The sequence below is a fragment of the Zingiber officinale genome, chromosome 2A (genome assembly GCF_018446385.1).
Source record: "Zingiber officinale cultivar Zhangliang chromosome 2A, Zo_v1.1, whole genome shotgun sequence".
Lineage (NCBI taxonomy): Eukaryota > Viridiplantae > Streptophyta > Magnoliopsida > Zingiberales > Zingiberaceae > Zingiber > Zingiber officinale.
In genome coordinates, this window is record NC_055988.1 from 171,750,863 (window position 1) to 171,777,151 (window position 26,289).

At 33.6% G+C, this 26,289-nt stretch overlaps 2 protein-coding genes across 5 annotated transcripts; both read right to left on the reverse strand.

Moving 5' to 3' along the window:
• Positions 1–3,514: 3,514 nt before the first annotated feature.
• On the reverse strand, positions 3,515–11,852 carry LOC122044271 (probable LRR receptor-like serine/threonine-protein kinase At1g05700). The gene is made up of 13 exons (XM_042604787.1): positions 11,308–11,852; positions 11,071–11,232; positions 7,958–8,442; positions 7,436–7,574; positions 7,260–7,331; positions 6,974–7,045; positions 6,756–6,836; positions 6,326–6,492; positions 5,972–6,219; positions 5,517–5,643; positions 5,116–5,184; positions 4,825–5,014; positions 3,515–4,223 (listed from the first exon to the last, which is right to left on the reverse strand). Exons 1-13 carry the CDS (start codon positions 11,850–11,852, stop codon positions 3,773–3,775), a joined length of 2,808 nt encoding a protein of 935 aa, XP_042460721.1. The 3' UTR covers positions 3,515–3,772.
• Positions 11,853–16,381: 4,529 nt separating this feature from the next.
• On the reverse strand, positions 16,382–25,417 carry LOC122043268 (senescence-induced receptor-like serine/threonine-protein kinase). 4 transcript variants are annotated; one of them, XM_042603813.1, is made up of 13 exons: positions 24,905–25,417; positions 24,671–24,832; positions 20,983–21,476; positions 20,364–20,502; positions 20,188–20,259; positions 19,955–20,026; positions 19,797–19,877; positions 19,363–19,529; positions 19,023–19,270; positions 18,567–18,693; positions 18,052–18,120; positions 17,762–17,951; positions 16,382–17,101 (listed from the first exon to the last, which is right to left on the reverse strand). In XM_042603813.1, the coding sequence occupies exons 1-13, from the start codon at positions 25,408–25,410 to the stop codon at positions 16,651–16,653; spliced, it is 2,778 nt and encodes a 925-aa protein (XP_042459747.1). In that variant the 5' UTR covers positions 25,411–25,417; the 3' UTR covers positions 16,382–16,650. The 4 variants fall into 4 exon arrangements, with proteins under 4 accessions (XP_042459747.1, XP_042459749.1, XP_042459750.1 ...); XM_042603814.1 differs by lacking the exon at positions 16,382–17,101 and having other exon boundaries at positions 17,811–17,951; positions 18,040–18,120; XM_042603815.1 differs by lacking the exons at positions 20,983–21,476; positions 24,905–25,417 and having other exon boundaries at positions 24,671–24,787.
• Between the last annotated feature and the right edge of the window lie 872 nt (positions 25,418–26,289).

Here is a 26,289-nt window from a genome sequence, read left to right on the forward strand (position 1 = left end):
CAGGATAACTAGATGAACACATAGGAACTGGCTTCATGTCATTTTGATGTCTCTAAGTCCATGAACTAAAATCGGCTCATGGACCTAGAGACCTTGAAATGACATGAAATCACCCTCAGGGCGTAGCACAGACGGTGGCCGCATGATATCTCTGCCGTAATGACTAGTGGTCGATTCTCAGGAACTGACGACCTGGGGTTTACCCCACCATGCGCCTATGGCTTGTGTACCTGCATGTACCTCCCTCCATATCCATGGGGTCGGTACTAGGGGGGTCGCTAAGGTAGCGGATCTATCTTTTTTTCGAAATGGCATAAAATCAGTTCCTATGTATTCATCTAGTTCTCCTGATTATAAAAATACTATCAAATATCAATTTGATCTAATATATTGAGAGCGGTGATTTTTTAAATACAAATTAATTTTTCAGATACATTCGTGTTTAAAAATTACTGCTCTCAATATATTGAATTAAATTATTATTTGAGGATATGAATATAATCATAAGAACTAGAATAAATCATAAGATCTAATTTCACTTTATTCCGAGCTCTCTAGGTCCATCAACTGATTTTGGCCGAATGAACTTATAAAATTGATTTTATTTAGGTTCAATCGACCATAGTTTTAAAAAAATCACTTCTCTCAATATTTTATATTAAATTGATGTTTAATAGTATTTTTACAATCAAAAGATCTATACGAACACATAGGAGCTGGTTTCATGTCATTCCGAGGTATCTAGGTCTATTAGTCGATTTTGGTCGAAATTAACTGATGTACCTATAGACCTCGAAATGATATAAATTAGTTCTTATATGTTCGTCTAGTTCTCTTTATTGTAAAAATATTATCAAATATTAATTTGAACAAAGGTATTGAAAATAATGATTTTTAAATACGAATGTATCTGAAAAATTAATTTGTGTTCAAAAAATCATTGTTCTCAGTATATTTGATGAAATTGATGTTTAATAACATTTTTATCGTCAAGAAAATTAGATGAACATATAGAAATTGATTTCATATCATTCTGTTTGGACCGAAATCGACTTTTGATGAATTTTTCATAAAAAAGAAATTGATTCAACTAGGAAAAAATGATTTTTTTCCCAGTCAAATTAATTTGAGGAAGAGGATACAACGAAAAATAAATAGCATAATTTGATGATTTTAAAATTATGATTCATAATTTAAATATTTCATAAAATCTATTTAATTCGGTAAAAAATTATTTTTAAAATCTATTTACAGCTCGTACGGTTGCTAGCTAAAACATTAAAAGTACATTTATCGTCCCGGTCGGACCCGTACGGAAGAGGAAGAATTGACTCGGTGTATGAATTTTGGCAGAAATTGAACTACGAAACAGAATCCAAGAAGAGGTGGAATCAGGTTCATAATTGTACAGTGATCGGGCAATAGGTTCGGAGTAATTGATGCAGTGCTCGGTCAGGCTCAAAGTTGCATAATGTTAGGGAAGAGATTTGAACGTCCAAATTTTATGATGATAATATTTCATACGCTAATTATTAGATCCCTCAAAGCACTAGATCTGAGCAGCTTGCATATACAATAGATGGATCTGAAACCAAATGATACTCGTCTTCTTACTTTCGTAGAGGTGCGTAGACAAGAATGAAAATATATTACTTGGACTTCTTCCATGTTTACGTCCTTCATGACAGAAATTACTAGTAGAAGGAGTACAAAAGGTTGGCATCACCATCGTCCACGTCATATTCACAGATCTCTCCAGGTCAAAATGAAAAAATAATAATAATGGTCGGTGACCGTTACTAAGGAAAGGATGTAAATGGCATAAAAACATCATTACATATTAAGGGTGCGTTTGGTTCAGGGTTATTCTTGATAACCTTGGTTATCCATCCAAAGTTATCAACAAAAACCTTGTTTGATTTAGATATTCGATGATTCCCAAGTAATGTTCCATGTCCGACACGTCAGTAAAAGGGTCATGCAGTCCGGAATCGGAAAACCTCAGAAAACTAAGGTTTTTCTTGATTCCGGGGTTAACGAATTTTTTTTACCAAAAATACCCTCCTATAAGAAAAAACATGAAAAAAAGAAAAAATGTAAAAAAATATAAAAAAATGTTTTAAAAAATTTAAAAATTTATTTTTTAAAAAATAAATAATTTTAAAAAATAAAAAATAAAAATGTTAAAAATGTTAAAAAAAATTTTAAAATTTTTTTTAAATTATAAAAAAAATTTTAAAAAAATTATAAAAATTTAAAAAATTTAAAAAATTTTAAAAAAATTTAAAATTTTTTTAAAAAATTTAAAAAAATAAAAAATAAAAAAAAAATTATAAAAATTTAAAAATAAAATAAATAAATACAAATTAAAATTAAAAAATGTAAAAAAAATAAATAATATAAATATAAATAATATAAAAATATAAAAACATTAAAAAATAAAAAAACACATAAAAAAGTAAAAAAAAATACAAGAAAAAGAAAAGTAAAAAAACATTAAAAAATAAATAATAATAATAATAATAATAATATTATTATTATTATTATTATGTATAGTTAGTTTTGTAACTGAGGGTAATACGGTAAAATATTAAAGTAGGGTATTCATTAAAACCTTCAAACAAACAAGTTTTTGTTGCATTATCTAAATTGAACCAAACAACATTTGGTTATGTTTTATTCCCTATAACCTTGGTTATGTGATTACCTGGTAATCACATAACCAAGGTTATACATGATGACTTGAACCAAACGTACCCTAAAAACTATACTAGAAGGGTGATAATAGAAGGCAGAGTTTGCTATTTCTCATAAGATCGTATTTTTTACACTACTATTTTCTACCTCACTCAAAATCTCACTTAACTTGACGAATTATCTAAATTTTTAAAACAGCTTTTTGATCGAGAACGGTAGGTATTTTCAAAATAACTAAATCATACATCGTAATTTTAAAATTACTAAATTATATATCTACTTTCTATTTTATCTCGTTTTCGTATCAATTCGACTTGACTTGATTTTTTTCAATCAAATTGACTTTTTATTACGTGTTCAAAAAAATTTATTAGTCAATTTTCAATTTTGATTAATGGACATATAAATCTCAAATAATATGAAATCAATTCATATGTGTTCCTCTAATTCTTCTGATTATAAAAATACTATCAAATGTCAATTTGACCCAATATATTAAGAACAATAATTTTTAAAATACAAATATATTTAAAAAACTAATTCATATTTAAAAAATCACTTCTTTTAATATATTAAGTCAAATTAATATTTGATAGTAATTTTATAATCAGAACAACTAGACAAACATATAGAAACTAATTTCATATCATTTCAAAATATCTAAATCCATCAATAAATTTTAGTTAAAATCATGACACAAGGTCCCTTTGACCAAATTTTCAATTTCAATATTTGAATGATCTTAAATATCAAATATGCTAAAGTAAACGAGGATCAGGTACTCGTTACACTATTGCTAGATTAAGGAACTTATATCTTAACGAGGAAGAAAATACAGAATTTTTTTTAGCAAAGATATGACATTGTCAAATACAAGATGTTTGTTCCAAGATGAAATGGAACAACATACAATAGTTTTTGCCATAGAAAATAAAAGTAACATCTAGACTCCAGAAAATACTATTTTCCTTCACACAAGTAATAACATGTAAAATGCTACATAAGAATGAATTTGAAGTAAATGACATTTTTGAACTAATTAACAACCATGGGGAAAAGTCAAGCAAACCCTTGTTTATCTTGCCGTTGGTCCAGAAATCTCAGTCATTCTAAACACTCCTATCTCAGGAGCACTGTTCAAGCTCACATTGCTTACTTCTGAGTATGGATTCTCTCTGCGTGTGACTGTGTTCGCAGTGTTATAATGAGAGTTCTCTAGTTCTAAGCTCTCTTTCAGCTGCATCACAACTTCTGTCATGTTTGGTCGTTGTTGGGACCTATGTGCTGTGCATTTCAGTGCAATATCAATGCACTTCCAGACACTATTTATGTCATACTCCCCTTCCAGTCTGGGATCTACAATATCCTCAATGTTTCCTCTGTCAAGTCCTTGGAGCATCCATTGAACTAGGTGTACATTTTCAGTACCTGGAAGTATTGGTGGTAGCCCAGTGATAAGTTCCAAAAGAACTACTCCATAGCTGTACACATCACTTTTCTCATTGAGTTGGAAGGTATTGTAATACCTGACAAGTGATACAGTAGATTTCCAATCATAAATTTTGCACAAAAATAATGAAAGCTTAACGACACTTTAAGTTGAAATTGATTGCTTCCTTGTTAGTCATTATACATAGAGATAATCACTAATTCAGAAGATTAGTCATGGAGAGATGGCTTGATATGGCCATGGATTTTCACAATTGTGCATATGCTTGCTATTATTGGACAAAATGGATCTACAGTCTAAAACATGCAAGATATATGATTTAAATGTGATGATCCAAATACCACGTGCTAATTCCCTATAAATCTTAAAATAACTCATGATTCTTCAAATTTGTTTGCCTACTTATTGCTACAACTACTAATGTTTTCGATGGTTGCATTTCATTCATGGATAGAAAAAGCATATATATTATGAACCAAGCCTTCTTTCCTATATTTAAAAAAAAATGCAAAAGTAAATCCTTCAAGTATATAGAGAGATGGATAGTTATATTAAACCATGAATTTGAAAACGAAGAGTTCCATGACGAATTTTCAATTTTTTGGATTCCTTGGTTACTATCTTTCTCTAGAGATGCTTGATTCAAACAATTAAATAAATGAAAAACAATGACATACTCAGGATCAAGGTATCCAGGAGTTCCCACCACTACAGTGGATGTATGACTGCTCGCCTCACTTAGAAAAGCTTTCGAAAGCCCAAAATCAGCTATCTTAGCTTCCAGAGTTTCACTCAAAAGGATATTTCCTGACTTCACATCTCTATGAACCAATGGTGGTTTGCATCCTTTTTGCAAATACTCTAGCCCTGCAATGAAATTCATTAGATGAAACAAGATGGTCTCGGATGAATGGTCTTGAATTTATGCATGGGGATATTGCTACTTGACAGTTCACATTATTCCAAACCTAGTGCAGCGTCAATTGCCATATGAAGACGTTGTCTCCAGCTTAAAGCCCTAGCATTGTTTGCCCTACCTGAATCATGTCAAATTAACAAGTCATCGGCATTAAATAGGGAAAAACAATAAGTTACATGAAGTAAAGATTGCTTTGTATAAGTAATAGCACTATTACTCTGTTGGTCAGTAGTGCCTGGCAAAACATTGTAAGATAAATAAAAGCATTTTTAGACATCATTCTCTCTTTGTATTCTCAGTTGTATTCAACTTGTATAAAACTATAATTCAATTTTATAATTAAAAACTTACTTGTACACAGTAGCAATTGACTACCATGCAAGTTATAAAGAAAGTGATATTATGAAAGGAACCGATTATTAGATAATGATATTAAATGTAGTTTCAAACCTCGCAGATGATCTTGTAGTGTTCCTTGAGACATAAACTCATAGACAAGCCCCAAATGATTTACTTCATTGCAGTAGCCGACCAGAGAAACTAAATTCCGATGGTGAACCCTAGTCAAGTGTTGGGCCTGGAAAAATGCAACCAGTGATGTTTACAAACTAGAAACATCAATATCAAACTAAATCAAAGAAACAAATGTGATGGGGCAGTTAATGTTGTGTAGGGTTTGACTAGTCAGGGAAAGGAGAATTGTTCAAGAAAACTATTATTACAATTCTGAAAAATAATAAAATTTCATCAGCTCCTTATTGAAAATGTTTTGTAAAATATCCAATTTTATATATTCGTTACCCCTCTCCGTCTTTGGTTACACAAAATCTCCCTATGGGTTCACATTCAACAACCATATCCAAACAAATAAATTCACATATTCACATATGTATGAGATTATTTACCTCAGCAAGAAACTCTTTAGTTCCTTGTGATGATGAATGCGATAGCATTTTGACTGCAACTTGAGTACCGTCTTCCAAATGTCCATGGAAAACAGATCCAAATCCTCCTTTGCCTAGAATCTTTTGAAAGTTATGAGTGATGTTCTGTAATTCTGTGTATGTGAATTGGCGATTTTCAAACTGTAATGCATTATCTGTTTGCTTTGGGAAACCATTATGTGGATCCACTGAGTTGCCTCTTCTCAATCCTTTCAAGTTTCAAATAAAGAATGAGATTGTTAAATGAATGTCAAAAGATCTATGACGGTCTACTATTACTTAAAGAATTTCAAGAGTTTATCAAAGAAATCTCACCTTGTGTTTTCCTCACTCTCCAAACTATTGCTATCAGCAGAAGAAGTATTAACACGGGAACTATACAAAGAATCACGATTGTTGATGTTAATGTTTTCTTCCTTTTTGGTGCAGGCATCACATTGCACAATGTACCATTGTTACAAAGATGTGGATTCCCATCTAGTCTGCATAAGATTATAACTTGCTTGATGGTTAAAGATATGTATGAAGTTGTGAAGAATTCTCCAACCAAAAAGAAAAGAAGCAGCTAAGTTCAAGAACAAATTGAACAAATTTTAATGCCAAATTATTACCCTAAGTTTAAGTAGCTAAACTCCTAATTTTTCTTGACTCCATTCCTAGATCTCTTTAATGATCAAGCGAGCCCTTTCGTATTATGAATCATTAAAGAAAAATGGAAAGACCTAAACTTAAATGGAACACAAACCTTAAGGTAAGTAATCCATTTTGTGCCATTTCAAGGAGGCTTTTAGGAACTGATCCATTTAACTGGTTACCTGTCAAATCACTGCATGCAAATCATGAAATGTTAAACCATTATCTACCTTTTCAATAAAGTGAACCATTATCCGCGTAAGCCGGATACTTGGTGCCAATTAAAAAAATTAAAAATAAAGTGAAAAAAGGATTAAGAACTATGCTTACAGTAGTTTGAGAGAGCTTAAGTTTGCTAGAACACCAGGTATTGGCCCTGTTAAATTGTTGTAAGCCAAGTCCCTAAAAAAAAGTGATTAAAGAACAATTGTTAGCTGATAATTCCTTCCATGACATTCCTTTGTACACGGCTCTAAAATGTTGCATGGTTTCATAACAAATTCTTGCATGGCCTGGCATTGACCCCAACAATCCAAGACTGCTAATGACTGTATGCCATATTCAATGAATATTGAAAGGAAAAAAAAAACAAATAGCAAGCAATGAGTAGCCTTACAAGTATTGAAGTGCACTAAGATTAGCAACATATTTGGTTATTTCCCCAATCAGGCCACTTGATGACAAGTTCCTGCAAAACAATAGTGACTAATAAGAATCTTACAGAATTTCCAAACGGTTGGTCCAGGTATTTCATGATCAATAGTTTGAGTTAGATGAACTTGTAGAACTCACAAAGCAGTGACTCTTGAAGAATTTGACAAGCTATAAGTACAATTTAGTCCATCCCAAACAAGAGCACTAGGGGAACATGGATCTCCCATCCAATTCCTCTGGATCCGATATCGCTCCTTGATCGCTGTCATGGCATCAACTGTAAAAAAAGAGAAAAAAAATGTCAGCTAATGTCATTGCTTAGAAGATAATTAGAATATTAAGCAAATAATCGGCACCAAAATTCCCAACAATATCATATCAGTAGAGATCAACCTGCTCAATATCACATGTAACTTCCAATCCCAACACCTGTTTCAATCTGTGGTTTTTTTCACATTATGCTGATTTGTTTTGATCCGTTTTTCACATTATGCTTAGTATCATAATTTAGTTTGTTTTCTGGCAGACATATCAAATTTAGGAAAATTTCAACAACTCAATATAAAGTTTTGAGCTAAGAATTTGAGTTGGAAAAAAATCATGGGCAACAAGAGAAGTGAGGAAAAAAAAAGGGGCGAAGGAACGAAAGCGGCTACATACCATCTCCAACATCCGAGGGCACGGAGGTGTTGCTCATGGTCATGTATAGCTCGAAGGCATTGAGGATCGGCGGGAGAGTGGAGTTGCTGAGAGCCTCGAGGGAGATGTTATAGGTGGGGAACGAAGGGAGGGGCACGAGGCTGTAGACGGCGTCCGAGTAGAGGTAAGGGGGGGTCATTATATAAGCCAGGAATCCATTCACGCAGATGTTGAACTGCCGCGATTGATTGGTGCCGGTGAGATCAAAAATCTCGGATATGTGGAGGATGGGGAAGAACTGGTTGAAGTGGCCGGGGGAGGGATCCCATGCGAGGACGAGGCTGGAGGAGTTGATGGGGGTGACGGCGGTCTGCATGCCGACGGATGGAACTTCGAACAAGTCCTCGGACAAGTTTTCGACGGTGGAGTCGGTGGAGACGTCGTTCCAGTTCCACTCCGATGAGTTCCATGGCGTCCACACCCGATCGATCGGGTCGTCTGGATACCTAGACAAGATAGCGCGAAGCACATTTTAGTCCAAAAATAATAAAAAAAACTTAAAGATATTTTATAAATATAAAATCATACATATATATTTGTAAAACTAAATATTTATAGAAATTATTGGTAAAAAAAATCGCCATATTAGCGATCGAGGATAGATCTCTTGGACCATTTTTTTTATGATTCAAGAGATGTGTCACTCGCATTTACGGTCGGATCGTGGTCGCAATCCGATCGTAAATAGTTGTGATCCCTTCCTGACTTCACCGTCCCTATCAGGTTATAGTTTTTGTTCGGAGCGAACGGTCAGAGGTCGCCCGAAGGCCTCCGGTGGTGGATAAGTGGCCAGATTATTGGGCGCCGAGCGAGGGTGTCCTCCAGGCGGCCGGAGGTCGCCCGTTCCGAACAAAAACTATAACCTGATGGGGACGATGAACCCAGGAAAGGATCGCAATCATTTGCGACCGGATCGCGACCGCGATCCGGACGCAAATGCGAGTGGCACATCCCTTGGACCACAAAAAGTGGTCCAAGAGATCCTGCCTCATTAGCGGTCTTCCAAGCATCCCAATATTACCGGTAGAAAGATAAAGTAGAGAAATTCAAATGGCAAATTCCTGTGCGGATCTATAGAAACAGTGAAACCCTCAATTGAGTTTCAAATTATCAATTTTTCGTATTCAGTTCAGGTCATATTTTCGTGTCCAGTCAAAAATTATCATCCCTATTAATTATAATATTTTACCAAATCATATAGGTAAGTTTTTGAAATTATCAAATCATATAGGGTAGTTTTAAAATTACCAAATCATATGTCTATTTCCTATTTTATCCTTATCAGTCGAATCGATTTTATTTTTAGTAAAACATTGAATTTTTTATCAAATCAGTCGATTGATTTTTTTTAATCAATTGACTGATTTTTTTTTTTTTATCAAAGCTGGTTTTAGATAAAATCAGTTGATGGACCAAACAACCTCAGTTGATTATATCCATACCTTCAAACGTCAATTTGACTCAATATATTAAAAGCAATGATTTTTTAAACATAAATATATTTGAAAATTTTAATTCATATTTAAAAAATCATTACTCTCAATACATTAAGTCAAATTATTATTTAAGGGCATGGATATAATCAAGATAGCTAGACAAACACATAGGAATAAGTTTCATATCAATCTGAGGTCATTTAGTCTATCAACCGATTTTACTCAAAATCAGCTTTGGCAAAATCAGTCGATTTTGAGCAAAATCAACCAATGAACTAAATGACATTGGATTGATATAAAACTAGTATTTATACGTTTATCTACATCTCTTGATTATATTAATGTCCTTAAATGTCACTTTGACTAAATATATTGAAAAAATAATTTTTTGAACACGAAAATTTTAATTCATGTTCAAAAAATCATTACTCTCAATATATTCGATCAAATTGGTATTTGAAAGTATGAATATAATCAAGAGACGTAGACGAACATATATGAGTATAAATATAATCAGGAGAGATAGACGAACATATAGAAACTAGTTTTAGGTCAATTCAAGGTCATTTGGTCCATCAGTCGATTTTTATCCAAAACAGACTGATTTTTGTCAAAATTAGTTGATGGACCAAATGACATCAGATTAACATAAAACTAATTTCTATGTATTCGTCTACCCCTCCTGATTATACTCATGTCCTCAAATATCAATTTGACTCAATATATTGAGAGCAATAATTTTTTGAACATGAATTAAATTTTTTAAATATATTCATATTCAAAAAACTATTGCTCTATATTGAGTCAAATTGATATTTAAAATTTAAGAGCATAGATATAATTAAGAGAGATAAATGAATACATAAAAACTAGTTTAATGTCAATTTGAGATTGTTTGGTCTATCAGCCGATTTACGAATTAATTTTTTCAAGCACATTTATGTTCAAAGAATCATTACTCTCAATATATTAAATAAAATTGACATTTGAGGACATGCATATAATTAGAAGAGATAGACGAACCTATAAAAATTAGTTTCATATCAATCGAGGTCATTTGGTCCATCAGTCAATTTTGAGCAAAATTGACTAATTGACCAAATGACCTCAGATTGATATGAAACTAATTCATATGCGTTCGTCTACCTTTCCTGATTATTTCTATGCTCTCAAATACCAATTTGACCCAATATATTGAAAATAGTAATTTTTTAATATGAATTAGAATTTTTAAACATATTCATGTTCAAAAAATCATTGTTTGAGGGTATGAATATAATCAGGAGAGATCGACGAATACATAGAAACTATTTTCATATCAATTCGAGATCATTTGGTCCATCAACTGATTTTACCTAAAATCGACTTTGATAAAAAAAATAAATCAACCAAACATTAGTTAATATAGAGACCGTTAATATCACGGATCTATATTTAATCCATCAACTTATTTTATATTTAGTGAAATTAGCTTGGCACTAGAGACCATTAATATAGCGATCTATATTTTTAGTGAAATTAGCTAATATTTTTATAATATTTAAACCAAACATTAACTTTAATGATATTAATTTTAATCATTAAAAATTTCATAATAAGATACTCTCTCTATATATATATATTTAAAATTATAAAAACCTGATGTAGGCAGATTCTGCTCCAAAGTTCAACCGGGCGGACAGCACCAAACTCCTCCACTCGTTCGCCGCCGGATAGCGATCGTCCTTCAGCGGACGCAAGTCGATTCCGGAGATGAACGGCGTCCCCTTTCCGGTGTTCACCAGGCACACCGACAAGTACCTAAAAGAAAAGAGATCGCATTTGATGATTGTTCATTCAATAATTAATTTTCTGGTTTTGCCTACTGAACTATACCTGGCGGTGGCCACCGTGATGGTCTCCGTCCAGTAGGATGATTCCGCAGTGGTCACGTTCACCCTGTCCCAATAGTTGACGCCGAGGTGGAGTTCGAAGGACTGCGGCTGACCGCTGAGCCCGTCGTAATTGCCGTAGACGAACCACGCCCGGAGGAGGTACTTGGACCCCCGGGCCACTGTCGGTGACCGGATGGTGTAGCAGTTGCGGGTGCCGTTGGGGAAGGCGCGGAGGGTGTGGAAACGCGGGTACAAACCCACGTAGGCGACGGAGATGTTGCGGTTGACGCCTGTGTCGATGAAACCGGCGTCGGAGACGTAGGAGATGTTGGCGAGGGGGTCGACGTAGGAAGAACCAGACTCGATGCCGCAGTCGATGGAGAGGAAGCCGAGGGCGTCGGTGGATCGAGAGCGAACTCCGGCGGAGGCCATGGCGAAGGCGAGGAGGAACGACCACAGAAATCTGGAATCCATTTTCTTCTTCCGGTTTGCAATCGCCATGGCGAAGCAGAGCCTCTTCACATTGATGCGCGTTTTATACACCATTTTGGTGTCTTGAAAATTTTCATTTCGCTCCCCGTTGTTTCTCTTGTTACAAATGAGTCCCGAACCTCTAAGTTCATCAAAAGTGCGCCACCGCCAAGTTTTTTAATTTTTTATGACCCCTTTTCCTTACATTAATTTAGTTCGGCTTGCCTAATTTTATGAAGCTAAAATTTACGCTGAAAAATAATCAAAAGTAATGAAAGGGCTTCGAAAAATAAAAAAAAGGGCATTTTATAGAAGAGTAACTAAGTGTCTGTATTACTCAAATCATATATATCTAACTTTTCGAATATTTAAATCATCTATCATATTTTTGAAAAATACTCATCCTATTTCTCTATAGCTCAATAGTCAATTTGGTCTGAATAATTAATTTGATTTGAAATAGATTAATGGACCTAAAACTTCAAATCACTTCAACTAAACTAACATACTTTTAAAAATCTTACTTGTTCGGTCCGATTTAAATTTGATAGGTTAAATTGAGAATAATAAATTAAATTGATAATATATCATTAAATTTTCATTTTATCAATTTTAAAATTATTATTTTTAATTTATGTTATCAAATTTAACATAGATATATTAAAAAGATTTTAAAAATAGATTTAAAAGTTTCTAAATCTGAAATTGGAAGATATATCCTATAGAACAAGAGGATATTTCAAAAATATAGCATATAATTTGGGTATTCTAAAATTTAGATATGTGATTTGGATAATAAAAAATATTCTAAAAATTAAAAAAATATTTCCACTCAATCAACCAGATCAACTGAGATATTTTTATGGATCAAAAGGAAGATCTCTTTATATATATTGATAGTCATCATTTATAAAATAAGTAGAAATTATTAATTTTTACTAATATATGTAAGTAGATCATCTCTGAATCCCAAAATACGGATCCGAGGATCTGGTCAGACATACGCGGTTGACTGACATTAACTGTGCACTTTATTGGAATATGAAAATTTTACAGGGGCAAATTGAAAATGTTCCCTTTGATCTAAATTTCTTCTCCAAGCAAGATACAACGTTTACCGCGCACCAACGCACGCCAGGCGCGTGGGCGGCCAGTCGGCTGACTTTCCAGCTGTGCACGCTGTCCTGACGCAGACTGCAAATCTCCTAAAGGACCAGGACAGGAAGGGTAGTCAACGAGGCCGAGATCGCTTCAGGATCCTGGCGGACGTACGCGCACAAGCAGATTTGCACGGAGTTGACTTTGCACAGCATCACGCCCATCCTTCGCTTTGACTTTGAAGTCGTCGCTGTATAAGCTATAATAAGTGGAGCGCTTCTCTTCCCTCCCACTTTGACCACCTCCGAAACCTTTGGATTGATCAAAAATTATTCACCAAGAATCATTTAAAACTCCAAGTTAACTCTTTAGCCAATTGGATATGATCGTTTATTGGCAGTTGGGAGGTGGCCATGTCCTGCTCATCACGTCGTGAACAGCCAAGTGTTGCCTGGAAATATATGATTTTTAATGAATATTTTTTAAGTTAAATATTAGTTTGTCATTATTTTCCTAACATTATTTTGTATCAAACTGAAATATTTTTTATTTTTGCGATTTGGTGTCAAACTGAAAACCATCTCAAATCCCAATTTTGTAAAGTTCATTGGTCGATTAATACGCCCTAATTGATTGATAACTTTGTTTTAGTTTTTCCAATAATGAATCCTGGTCTTGTCTTTGCTCAATATCCAATCAAACTTAATATGCCAAGATTTTTTGTTGTCCAACGTTAGATTAAGCTGACGTGTCAGGAATTCATCATAGATTTTCCGTTGACCAACATCAGGTCAATCTTAACTTGTCAGGAAGTTATCATTGCCAATCCTTTGACTTATTTAAATTTCTTATCTTATGTCTAACATCCGATCAATCATGGTAAGTATCAATCATGGTATATTAGGAATTCCCTTTTGCGTGATATTCGGTCACCTTAACTTGTAACGTAAGATAGGATAACAATTATCCTACAAGCTGACAAGAAAGAGGATTAAAGGAAAAGACAATATGAGAAATGCCAAAAATAAAAAAGAAATCCGTTGTTCTTTGAGTTTTATAAAAAAAAAAAAATACTTTATTCAATATGGGGGATAATCTCTCAAAGAACTAAATATAACGCTTATATAGGTAAATCTAAACCATATATACTTGCAAATCCAAAATACCCTAAAAAAAGAAATTACTAAACATAGTAAATACAAAGATGTTCAGCTACTCTAAAAAACTCAAAAAATGGTGTTTTTTATCGTAAAGTTGGCAGTTACGTGTTATACCTAGTAATAAATATAGATATGTAAAAAAACTACGCGTGAACGTAGACACAGCCTTGATTCGATATCCGACTCAAAAGTTATGACCATTTGAAGTTTAATTCTCTTATGTTGGTCATACATCAACTTGCAAGGACTTCCAACATCTAGTCGATATAGACCTGCTAAAACTTTCTGCTTACCAACTCTCTAATGGACATTCGACCATCAAATGTCCAATTAATCATTAACTTATTTAGACTTTTTTACTATTAAATATTCGATCAATTTTGATCTACTTGACGTCTCACTCAATCCAACTAGCATATTGATAAAATATCAAAACTCAACTTAAACAAATTTGAACTTAATCAATCTAATGAACCTTGACAAGAGATCGATTGTACCAATAATTTTTTCTAAGCATCTTGACCACATAAACCAAGATATAGAGGTCGACCCATTCAAACCCGAGAATTTTATTTGAAAACACTAGCTTCCGCAAGTCTCAATTTCTCAATTTGAATGATCTTAGATATCAAATATGCTAAAACAAAGTATTGATGACAATTGGCTACACCTAACATTATTGCCAAGGATTGAGGAACTTGAATCTTAACACAAGGAGCAAGATAAATTGAGAATTTTTTCATGTAACAAAGAAGTGACATTGTCAAAATACAATACAAGAGGCTTGTTTCAAGATGTAATAGAAGAACCTACAATAGTTTTTTACCATATAAAATAACAGTATCATCTACACTCGATCAAATACTATTTTTCTTCACAATAGTAATAACATGTAAAAAACTACACGAATGAATTTGAAGCAAATGACATTTTTGAACCTTAACAAACATTGTGACACAGTTTTAAAAGGGAAGAGTCGGGCATACCCTTATTTATCTTGATCTTAGTCCAAAAATCCAAGTCATTCTAGGAACTCCTATCTCAGAAGCACTTTTCAAGTTGATTGTGTTTGTAGTGTTATAATGGGAGTTCCCTAGTTCTAATCTCTCTTTTAGCTACATCACAACTTCTAAATATGTTAGGTCATTGTTGGGACCTTTGTGTCGTGCATTTCAGCGTGATATCAGCATACTTCCACACATAGTTTATGTCATGTTGTCCTTTCAGCCTGGGATCTACAAATGTTGGCTAGGGTTCTGTGAAGAGGGATTTCTGCGAAGTGTCAAAAGTTGTCGCGACTTCTCACCGCAAACGACGTGAAACTTGCCATGTCAGCAAATCGCATGAAACCACAGCAACCGCGCCGTAGGAGATCAATATATATATATATATTACAACTATATATATTAATAGTTATAAGATATCCAACTTACGTCGACTAATCCTGAGGATTATCGACTTGACCTCACAAAAATTTTCCACCGACCACTTGGATAAATCGAGAAGAACTACATATTCAATAATATATTAAATATACATGAGCAAATGTAATATTCAATTTAGCAAAAATTGACCAAAATCAGTTGATGAAGCTAGAGAGTTCAAAATGACATGAAACTAGGTCTTATGTGCTAATTTGTCTTATTCTCCTAATTATATTCACGCTCTCAAACATCAATTTAACATACTATATTGATAGCAGTGATTTTTTTTTAACACGAATCAAATTTTTTAATTGATTGCCCCACATCAGGTCAACCTTGACGTGTCATAAATTCATCATTGCTAATCCTTTGGCCTATTTGAAGTTCTTGTCTCATGCTTAACATCCGATCAATTATGGTATGTTAGAACTTCCCTCTTGCATAGCATCCGGTCACTTTAGCTTGCAAGGATTTTCAATATCCAATCGACCTTGAGCTACAAAAACTTTCTGCTTACCAATTTCCTATTGGACTTTCAACCGTCAAATATTCGATCAACCATTGATCCACTTGAACTTTTCCACTGCCAAATATTCTATCAACTTTGAACTATTCGACATATCACTCAATCCAATTAACATATTGATAACACATCGAAACTCAGCTCGAACAAACTCAAACTCGATCAACCAAATCAACATTGATAAGAGAACGATTGCATCAATAATTTTTTCTAATCAGCTTGACCGCATAAACCAGGACACGGAGGTCGACCAGTTCAGACCCGAGAAAACACTAGCTCCCACCAGTCTCAATTTCTGAATTTGAATGATCTTAGATATCAAATATGTTAAAACAAAGTATTGATGAGGATAGGCTACACGAAACATTATTGCCAAGAACTTGTATCTTAACACACGGATCAAGAAAAACTAAGGAATTTTTTCTATAACAAAGAGATGACATTGTCAAAAACAGAAGATGCTTGTTTCAAGATGAAATGGAAGAACATACAATAGTTTTTGCCATAGAAAATTAAAGGATCATCTACACTCCACCAAATACTATTTTCCTTCACACAAGTAATAACATGTAAAAAATTACACAATAATAAATTTGAAGCAAAAGACATTTTGAACCTTAACAACCATTTTGACAATTTTAAGAGGGAAGAGTCGAGCATACCCTTGTTTATCTTATCGTTGGTCCGGAAATCTCAATCATTCTAGACACTCCTATCTCAGGAGCACTATTCAAGTTTATATTGCTTACTTCTGAGTATGGATTCTCACTGTGTGTGAATGTGTTCACAGTGCTATCATGAGAGTTTTCTAGTTCTAAGCTCTCTTTTAGTTGCATCACAACTTCTGTCATGTTTGGTCGTTGTTGGGACCTTTCTGCAGTGCATTTCAACGCAATATTAGCACACTTCCAGACATAGTTTATGTCATACTCTCCTTCCAGTCTGGGATCTACAATATCCTCAATGTTTCCTTTGGCAAGCCTTTGGAGCACCCATTGAACTAGGCGTACATTTTCTGCACCTGGAACTATTGGAGGTAGCCCGGTGATAAGTTCCAAAAGAACCACTCCGAAGCTATACACGTCACTTTTCTCGCTAAGCTGGGATGTATTGTAATACCTGACAAGCAATACAGCATATTTCCAATCATAAATTTTGTACAAAAATAAACATAGTATGAAAATTTAACTACACTTTAGTTGAAGCTGATTGCTTCATTATAGTCATTATACAAAGAGATAATCACTAGTCAAGTAGATTAGTTGTGGAGACATGGCTGGATATGGTCTGGGATTTTCACAATGTGCATATGCTTTTTGTTATTCGACAAAATGAATCTACAGTCTAAAATAAGCAAGATAGATGATTTAAACTTTTGAGTGATAATCTAAATGCCACTGCTACTACCCTATAAACTTAGAACTCATGATCCCTCTTAGTCTGACTTTATGTATTTTCTATTAATCTATTTCTTCAAATTGGTTTGCCTGCTTATTGCCACAACTACTGATGTTTTCAATGGGTGCATTTCATTCCTAGATATGAAAAGCATATATATCATGAACCAAACCTTCTTTCCTTCATTTTAAAAAAAAAGGTAAATAGTTGAAGCGTGCAAGATGGATAGTTATATTAAACATGGATCTCAAAATGAGATGTTCCATGATAATGGAACTTTTTGTTTGTAAGTTTGTTTGTTTTGATAGCTTGGTTACTATCTTTCTACTAGGTAGAGATGCTTGCTTGAAACAACTAAATGAATGAAAACCAATAACATACTCAGGATCAAGGTATCCAGGAGTTCCCATCACTACAGTGGAAATCTGATTGTTCGTCTCACTTAGACAAGCTTTCGAAAGCCCAAAATCTGCTATCTTCGCTTCCAAAGTTTCACTCAAAAGGATATTTCCTGACTTCACATCTCTATGAACTAATGGTGGTTGGCATCCTTTGTGCAAATACTCTAGCCCTGCAATGCAACCCAATAAATGAAATAAGATTGTCTCAGATGAACGGCCTGGAAATCAGGTAAGCAATATTAATAATTGACAGTTCACATTATTCAAAACCTCGTGCAGAGTCAATTGCCATCTGAAGACGTTGCCTCCAACTTAAAGCCCTAGCACTGTTTGCCCTGCCTGCATCATGGCAAATTAACAAACCATCAGCATTCAGTAGGGGAAAACAATAAGTTCAATGAAGTAAAGATTGCTTTGTATAAGTAATAGCATTGTTACTATGTTGGTCAATAGTGTCTGGCAAAACATTGTAAGATAAATAATGAATTTTTAGACAGCATCATTATCCCTTTGGTACTCTCAGTTGCATTCAACTTGAAAGAAAATTATAAATTAATTTTATAATTAAAAATTTACTTGTATAGAGCAACAATCAAATAAGAATACACTTGTAAGTCCTTGAAAAGATTCATTAACTATGTATTTGACAGGAGAATATATCTTTAAATAGTTAGATTGTAAGCTGAATCTAATTCTAGTCACCTGATTGTCATGCATGCTATAAAGCAAAGGATATCATGAAAGGAGCCAACTATTAGATAATGATATCAAATGTAGTTCCAAACCTCGCAGATGATCTTGTAGTGTTCCTTGAGACATAAACTCATAGACAAGGGCCAAATGATTTACTTCATTGCAATAGCCAACCAAAGAAACTAAATTCCGATGATGAACCCTAGTCAAGTGTTGGGCCTGAAAAACATAATCAGTGATGTGTACAAACTAGAAACATCAAGATCCAAACTAAATCCAAGAAACAGAAATGAATGATACAGTTAATATTCTGTAGGATCTGACTCGTCATAGATAGGACATAATTGTTCAAGATACTATTAATACATGTTTGAAAGAATAATAAAATTTCATCAGCTCCTGATTTTTTTTGTGTAAAATATACGAGTTTATACATTCATTCCCTCTCCCCGTCTTTGGTTATGCAAAATCTCCCAATGGAATCACATTCAACAACCATCTCCAACTAATTAAATTGAACCATCCACATATGTATAAGATTTATTTACCTCAGCAAGAAACTCTTTAGTTCCTTGTGATGATGATTGTGATAGCAATTTGACTGCAACTTGAGTACCGTCTTCCAAATGTCCATGGAAAACAGACCCAAATCCTCCTTTTCCTAGGATCTTTTGAAAGTTATTAGTGATGTTAAGTAATTCCATGAATGTGAATTGGCGATTTTCAAGCTGCAATGCATTATCTGTTTGCTTTAGGAAACCATTCGATGGATTCACTAAGCCACCTCTTCTCAAACCTTTCAAGTTTCAAAAAAAGAATAAGATTGTTAAATGCATGTCAGAAAATGGATGACGGTCTACTATTACAAAACAATTGCAGAAATATCACCTTGTGTTTTCCTCACTCTCCAAACTATGGCTATCAGCGCAAGAAGTATTAACACCGGAAATATACAAAGAATCACGACCACCGGTGTTGATATTTTCTTCTTTTTTGGTGCAGGCATCACATTGCACGATGTACCATTGTTACAAAGATGTGGATTCCCATCCAGTCTGCATGAGATTATAACTTGCTTAATGGTTAAAGATATGTTTGAAATTATGAAAACTCTCCAACCAAAAAAGGAAAGAAGCAGCCGAGTTCGAGAACAAATTATCAAACTTTAATGCCAAATTATTACTCAAAGTTTAAACAGCTAAGCTAAACTCCTATTATTTCATGACTCCTTGCCTAGATCTCTTTAATGATTAAGCAAGCCCTTTCATATTATGAATACTTAAAGAAAAAGGGAAGGACCTAAACTTAAAATTTACACAGACCTTAAGGTAAGTAACCCATTTTGTGCCATTTCAAGGAGGTTCGAAGGAACTGATCCATTTAACTGGTTTCCTGTCAAATCACTGCAAGCAATCATGAAATGTTAAGCCCTTTTCTACCTTTTCCATATAATGCAAGAAGGATTAAGAAATATGCTTACAGTAGTTTGAGAGAATTTAAGTTTGCTAGATCATCAGGTATTGACCCTGTTAAATTGTTGTAAGACAAGTCTCTGAAAAAAGTGATTATAGAACAATTGTTAGCTGATAATTCCTCCCATGACATTCCTTTGTACAAGGCTCTAAAATGTTGCATGAATGACTGTTTGCCATATTCAATGAATTTCAAAAGTAAAAAAGGAAAACAAATAGCAAGCAATGTGAGTAGCCTTACAAGTATTGAAGTGCACTAAGACTAGCAACAGATTTGGTTATTTCCCCAATCAGCCCACTTGATGACAGGTTCCTGTAGAACAATAATGGCTAATAAGAATATTACAGAATTTCCAAACGGTTGGTCCCGGTATTTCATGATCAATAGTTTGAGTTAGATGTTCTTGTAGAACTCACAAAGCAGTGACTCTTGGAGAATTTGAGAAGCTATAAGTACAATTTAGTCCATCCCATACAAAAGCAATTGGGGAACATGGATCTCCCATCCAATTCCTTTGGATCTGATACCGCTCCTTGATCACTGTCATGGCATCAACTGTAAAAAAGAGAAAAATAATCAACAATATAAACTAATGGCATTGCTCAGAATAAAAAATAGAAAACAAACACTACTAGCATGTGACCCGTCTAAGTATCTTAGCAGTAGCACACCCCGAATCAAATATGAAGCAAATAATCAGCACTAAAATTCCCAACAATACCATATCAGTAGAGTCCATTGAATAAAGATCAATCTGCTTAAATATCATATGTACCTTCCAACACCAATTATACTGATTTTCTCTTTATACTGATTTGTTTTGATCCTTTTCCAACACCAATTATCATAATTAAGTTTTTTTCCTGGCAAACAAATCAAATTTAGGAAAATTTGAACAACTTAATGTGCACTGTTGTGAAGGTGGAAACTTCTTTTTCCGTGTCCACTCTGCCTTAGGGCTTTCAGTAACATTCAATCGAGCAATTGATAGGCAAGATATTTCTTCTCCCTGTTCCACCGAAAGCGGCTACATACCATCTCCAGCGTCCGAGGGCACGGAGGTGTTGCTCATGGTGACGTATAGCTCGAAGGCATTGAGGATGGGCGGGAGAGTGGAGTTGCTGAGAGCCTCGAGGGAGATGTTATAGGTAGGGAACGAAGGGAGGGGCACCTCGCCGTAGACGGCGTCCGCGTAGAGGTAAGGGGGGGTCACTATATTCCCCAGCGTGCGCAATCCATTCACGTAGTAGCTAAACTGCCGCGATTGATTGGTTCCGGAAAGGTTAAAAATCTCGGATATGTGGAGGATGGGGAAGAACTGGTTGACGTCGCCGGGGACGGGATCCCATGCGAGGACGAGGATGGAGGAGTTGATGGGGGTGACGGCGGTCTGCATAACGACGGAGGGAGCGCCGAAGAAGTCCCCGGGGACGTTTTCGACGGTAGAGTTGGTGGAGACGTCGTTCCAGTTCCGCTGCGAGGAGAAGCTCCATGGCATCCACACCCGATCAACCGGGTCGGCCGGATACCTACGAGGAGGCGCGGAGCACATTTTACCAGTTTAGTCCAAAAATAATAAAGAAATTATTTAGAGATTTTATAAGGGCAAAAACAAAAAAGGATGACCTTTTTTTCAATTAACGTTAAATGACATCCCATTAATGTAAATTATCCGAAATACTCCTAAACCAGATTTTAAAATTTATAACGATTGGTATGATTATTTTATGTTGATTTTATTTATTAGAAAATTATAATTGTATCAAAATAATATTTTAATAAGTAAATCAAACTAAGAAAATTATATGACAATCATTATATTTTAAATAAATATTATTTTATCATAATGGACTGTATGTATAAGTTAACAAATAGATAGCCCAATGTATAACAACTAATCGCTAGATTTTACAAAAATATCATTATCTTATATTGATTTTAGATATTAGATTAAAACGATATCTCAATAAACAAATTAAACTAAAAACACTTTATAACATATATATATTACATGAAATCATTTAATCATAATCAAAATTTAACTAACAAGTAGGTATTATAATATGTCTAGTTTAACTTCTACAATAATATAAATATCTTATGTTGATTTTGTTTATCGAAGAGTGATAATATGATTAAAATAATATTTCAATGAGTAAAATAGACTAAGAGATTATTATGATACCCACTACATTTCAAATGAATATTATTTTATCACGATCGAATAGAAGTTTGTAGGTAGCTGATATGCCCCTAGGGCATAGCACAGATAGTGGGTGTATGATATCTCTGACCTAATAGTTAGAGGTCGATTCTCAGAAATTGACGATCTATTTTTTATAATATAGAATAGAATTATTTTAATTGATTTAAAATTACTATTACAAAAAATGTTATTTATTAACTTGATTAAAATTATATAAGCTTGACTAAAATAACTTTAATTTGGTTAAAATCCCTTTGAAAATATTATAGGATCCTAATTCCTATAATAATTTTGATTGATTTTAATTAAGATGAAGATAAATTTACACAATTTAAATAAATTTGATAAAAATATATTTTAATAAATATTAATTTATATATAATAATTTAATTAAATTGAGTTTATTTATTTTACACGTAGCAATTATTATTACAATAATGATAAAATAAAAATATACTAAAGTGTTATTTTAATATTTAATTAATTTTTGATTAAAGGTTAACAAAGTTTCAAAAATATATTATATAATTTTTTAAAACTTATACTAGTTGCCATTCAATTACTTTTGCAAGTCATTTAATAATTTATTTCTATGGATAATTCCAATCTAAACCATATGATATTTTCATAGAGGTACGAAAAGTCAAAAATTAAAAATAAAGTATTGAATAGTTTGTAAAGTAATTTAATCTAATATTAAAAAAAATATCGTGAATGATAAGTACTCTAGTTTCTTATATATAAATAAAAAAGACATAAAATTATGTAAATTATAATGATATTAAATTAGTGAGTCATATTATGAAATTTTAGGAAAAAATAATAGTAAAAAATATAAAGAAAAATCACGATAATTGAAAATCATTTGAATTTATACTTAGAAGGTTGACAATAGAAGTTATTCAATTTATACTTATACATGATATTCATCGACTTAGAAAAAACTTATGATTTAATCATAAGTAAAATTATATAGAGAATTCTAGAAAAAAAAATTATTAGTATAGCTTATATTGAATTAATTAAGAATATATACGAAGATATAATAATAAAAGTGAAGATTCCAAGCTGATTAACTGAAGTTTTTTCCATAAGGATAGGATTATATTAAAGATTAACCCTAAGTTCGTATCTTTTATGTTAATTACAAACTCATTGGATATATCCAAGATATGATATCATGGTGCATGTTGTTTGCCAATAATATTATTTTAGTACATGAGATAGTGAAAAAGGTAATGCTAAACTTGAATCTAGCTCAACGAAAAACATAAGAAGTGAAAGGTTCTAGGTTTAGTAGAGTACAAATGGAATAGAGGATAGAGTATAATATAAATTTAAATTTAGTAATATTAGACGTAATGAGATAATTGTTAAGATGGAAGATGATGAGTTATTTGTAACTAAGAGTTTTAAGTATTTAGAATTATTTTTTTGCAAAATATAGAGAAATTAAAAAATTGTCTTATATAGAATACATTAAAATAGAGGAGAGAGCATCAAGTGTTTTTTGTGTCGTAAAGTACCTCTAAGATTTAAAGTAAAATTTTATAAAATGAATTTTTATGTTATAAAGTACCTCTAAGATTTAAAATAAAATTTTTATAAAACAACGACTAATTTGCTATGTTATATAGAGTTGAATGTTAAACTATGACTTGAGCATATAAGCATAAGATGAAAGTTACATAGATAAGAAAGAATGTTAAGGTGGATACGTGGACATAAAAAAATGGACAAGATAAAATAATAAAAAAATTTAGAGAGAAAGTCGTGATTACACCTATTGAAGGAAAAACTCTAGAAGATACACTTAAAATGGTACGGATATGTACATAGTGACCAATAAATATTTTAATTAGATGGTGTAAAAGTATAACAAATGTGCAAATTAAATGAGGAAGAAAAAGATTTAAAAAACTTGATTAACAATAATAAAATTAGATAAAATATATTTAAATATAAATAATTATATAGTAGTATATAGAGTCTAATAACGTAAAAGGATTTATATACATGACCTCATCTAGTGAGTTAAGATTTGATTGATTGATTGTTGTATACTAGTTAGCATTAAAAAGAAAATGAAACTGTCACCTGGGTGGCTCCTCTATGGTGACCTCCATTATCTGAAAGGAAGGTAAATCATGAGAGGTTTCGCTCAGTAAAAGGAGTGCATGTAAAGAGGGGTTGAGACAACTAGGAATACATTTCACACCCGTTAAAAATTATAATCTGGTAGGGGCCGATGAACCCAAGAAGGGATCGTAACAATTTACGGTCGGATCGCGACCATGATCCGATTGTAAATACGAGTGACATATTCTCTGAACCACAAAAAGTGGTCCAGGAGATTCGGATTGATTTAACTCTGTGTGAATTTTGGTCCTCCTATGATCAATTTTTTAGGGATAAAATCCTATGATCATTTAAGAAGTGCAAAGTGATTTTCAAGATTTTTATTTACAAAACTTATATAATAATAATAATAATAATAATAATAATAATAATAATAACCTGACATAGTCAGCCTCCTCTCCCAAGTTCCACCGGCTGAAAAGTACCAAACTCCGTCGCTCGTTCGCTGCCGGGTAGAGACTGTCCCTCAACGGCCGCAAGTCGATCCCAGAGATGAACGGCGTCCCCGTGCCTGTGTTCACCAGGCAAACCGACAAGTACCTAAAAGAAAGACATCACATTTGATGATTGTTCATCCAATAATTCCCTAATTTTAGCTGCTATACACTGTACCCGGCGGTGGCCACCGCGATGATCTCCGTCCTGTAGGATGACTCCGCGGTCGTCACGTTCACCCTGTCCCAGTAGTTGACACCGAGATGGAGGTGGAAGGACTGAGGTTGGCCGCTGAGCCCGTCGTAGTTGCCATAGAAGAACCACGCTCGGAGGAGGTACTTGGATCCCCGCGCCACCGCCGACGACCGGATGGTGTAGCAGTTGCGGGTGCCGTTGGGGAAGGCGCGGAGGGTGAGGTACCGCCGGGCCCTGACGTCGACCATGTAGGCGACGGAGATGTTGCGGTTGACGCCGGTGTCAATGAAGCCGACGTCGGAGACGTAGGAGATGTTGGTGAGGGGGTCGACGTAGGACGAGCCGGGCTCGAGGCCGCAGTCGATGGAGAGGAAGCCGATGGCGTCAGTGGACTGAGAGCGAGCTCCGGCGGGGGCCATGGCAAAGGCAAGGAAGATCTGCCACCAAAATCTGGAATCCATCTTCTTTTTCCGGAATGCAATCGCCATGGCAGAACAGAACAGAGCAGAGCAGAGCAGAGCTTGTGCTAATTTTATAGTATCTAGAACAATTTTCATTTTACTCCCCATTGTTTCTCTTGTAACAAATTATTCCCGACTTGTAAATTCATTACATTTGTGAGTAAGTTTGCTGTTTAATTTAATAAGAGTTTATTTTTTATTTAATATCTGTAAAATCAATTAAATGAATAATTATATATATATATATATAACCATTAATATTTATAGATAAAGATTATAAATTATTCATAGCTAATATTTATAAATAATTTACACGAATAAAGTTTCTAAACTATATTTATTAATAAAATATTTATCAAACTTATAAAAAAAATAAGAAGTTTTTTTAAAAAATAAATGACAAATAAAATTGTAATATAAACTCACTAACCAATCGAAATTTAAAATTTGTTAAAGTTTCAAATAATAAAATAAACTTAATAGAACTTGGGAAAGAAAACCAAGCTAAATTTTGATTAGTTTTAGACTTAATTTTTTTATTAAATAAGTTTGAATAAAATAAAATTTAGCACAGCTTATCTAGTTTTCCCCTTACAAATGGCGAAGCTAAATTTTATTTTGAAAAATAATCCAAAGTATTGAGAGGGCTTTGAAAAATAACAAATAAAATAAAGGTGAAAAAAAATCAATTTTTTTTATTTCCACTCGCCCAACCATGAGTCATGATAGAAACACGGTTGACTTCAATATCAACTGTGCGCTTTGCTCAAAAGTTTACAGGGGGGCGAATTGCAAATTTTTCCTTTGATCTCGTTTCCTACTCCGAACAAGATACAACGTTTACCACGCACCGACGAACGCCAGGCGGACACTTGGCCAGTCTTCTGACTTTTTATCTGTGAACGC

What these genes read in the sequence shown, in the direction of transcription:
- LOC122044271 (XM_042604787.1), bottom strand. Translation starts at nt 11,852, where the DNA reads ATGGTGTATAAAACGCGCATCAATGTGAAGAGGCTCTGCTTCGCCATG. An exon ending in ATCACGGTGGCCACCGCCAG is followed by an intron (nt 11,233 to 11,307) that starts GTATAGTTCAGT and finishes CTTTTCTTTTAG; the next exon opens with GTACTTGTCGGTGTGCCTGG. An exon ending in GGCAATTGACGCTGCACTAG is followed by an intron (nt 5,015 to 5,115) that starts GTTTGGAATAAT and finishes ATTTCATTGCAG; the next exon opens with GGCTAGAGTATTTGCAAAAA.
- LOC122043268 (XM_042603813.1), bottom strand. Translation starts at nt 25,410, where the DNA reads ATGGCGATTGCATTCCGGAAAAAGAAGATGGATTCCAGATTTTGGTGG. An exon ending in GAGGAGGCTGACTATGTCAG is followed by an intron (nt 21,477 to 24,670) that starts GTTATTATTATT and finishes GCCTCCTCGTAG; the next exon opens with GTATCCGGCCGACCCGGTTG. An exon ending in ACTACAAGATCATCTGCGAG is followed by an intron (nt 18,121 to 18,566) that starts GTTTGGAACTAC and finishes GCCATGATGCAG; the next exon opens with GCAGGGCAAACAGTGCTAGG.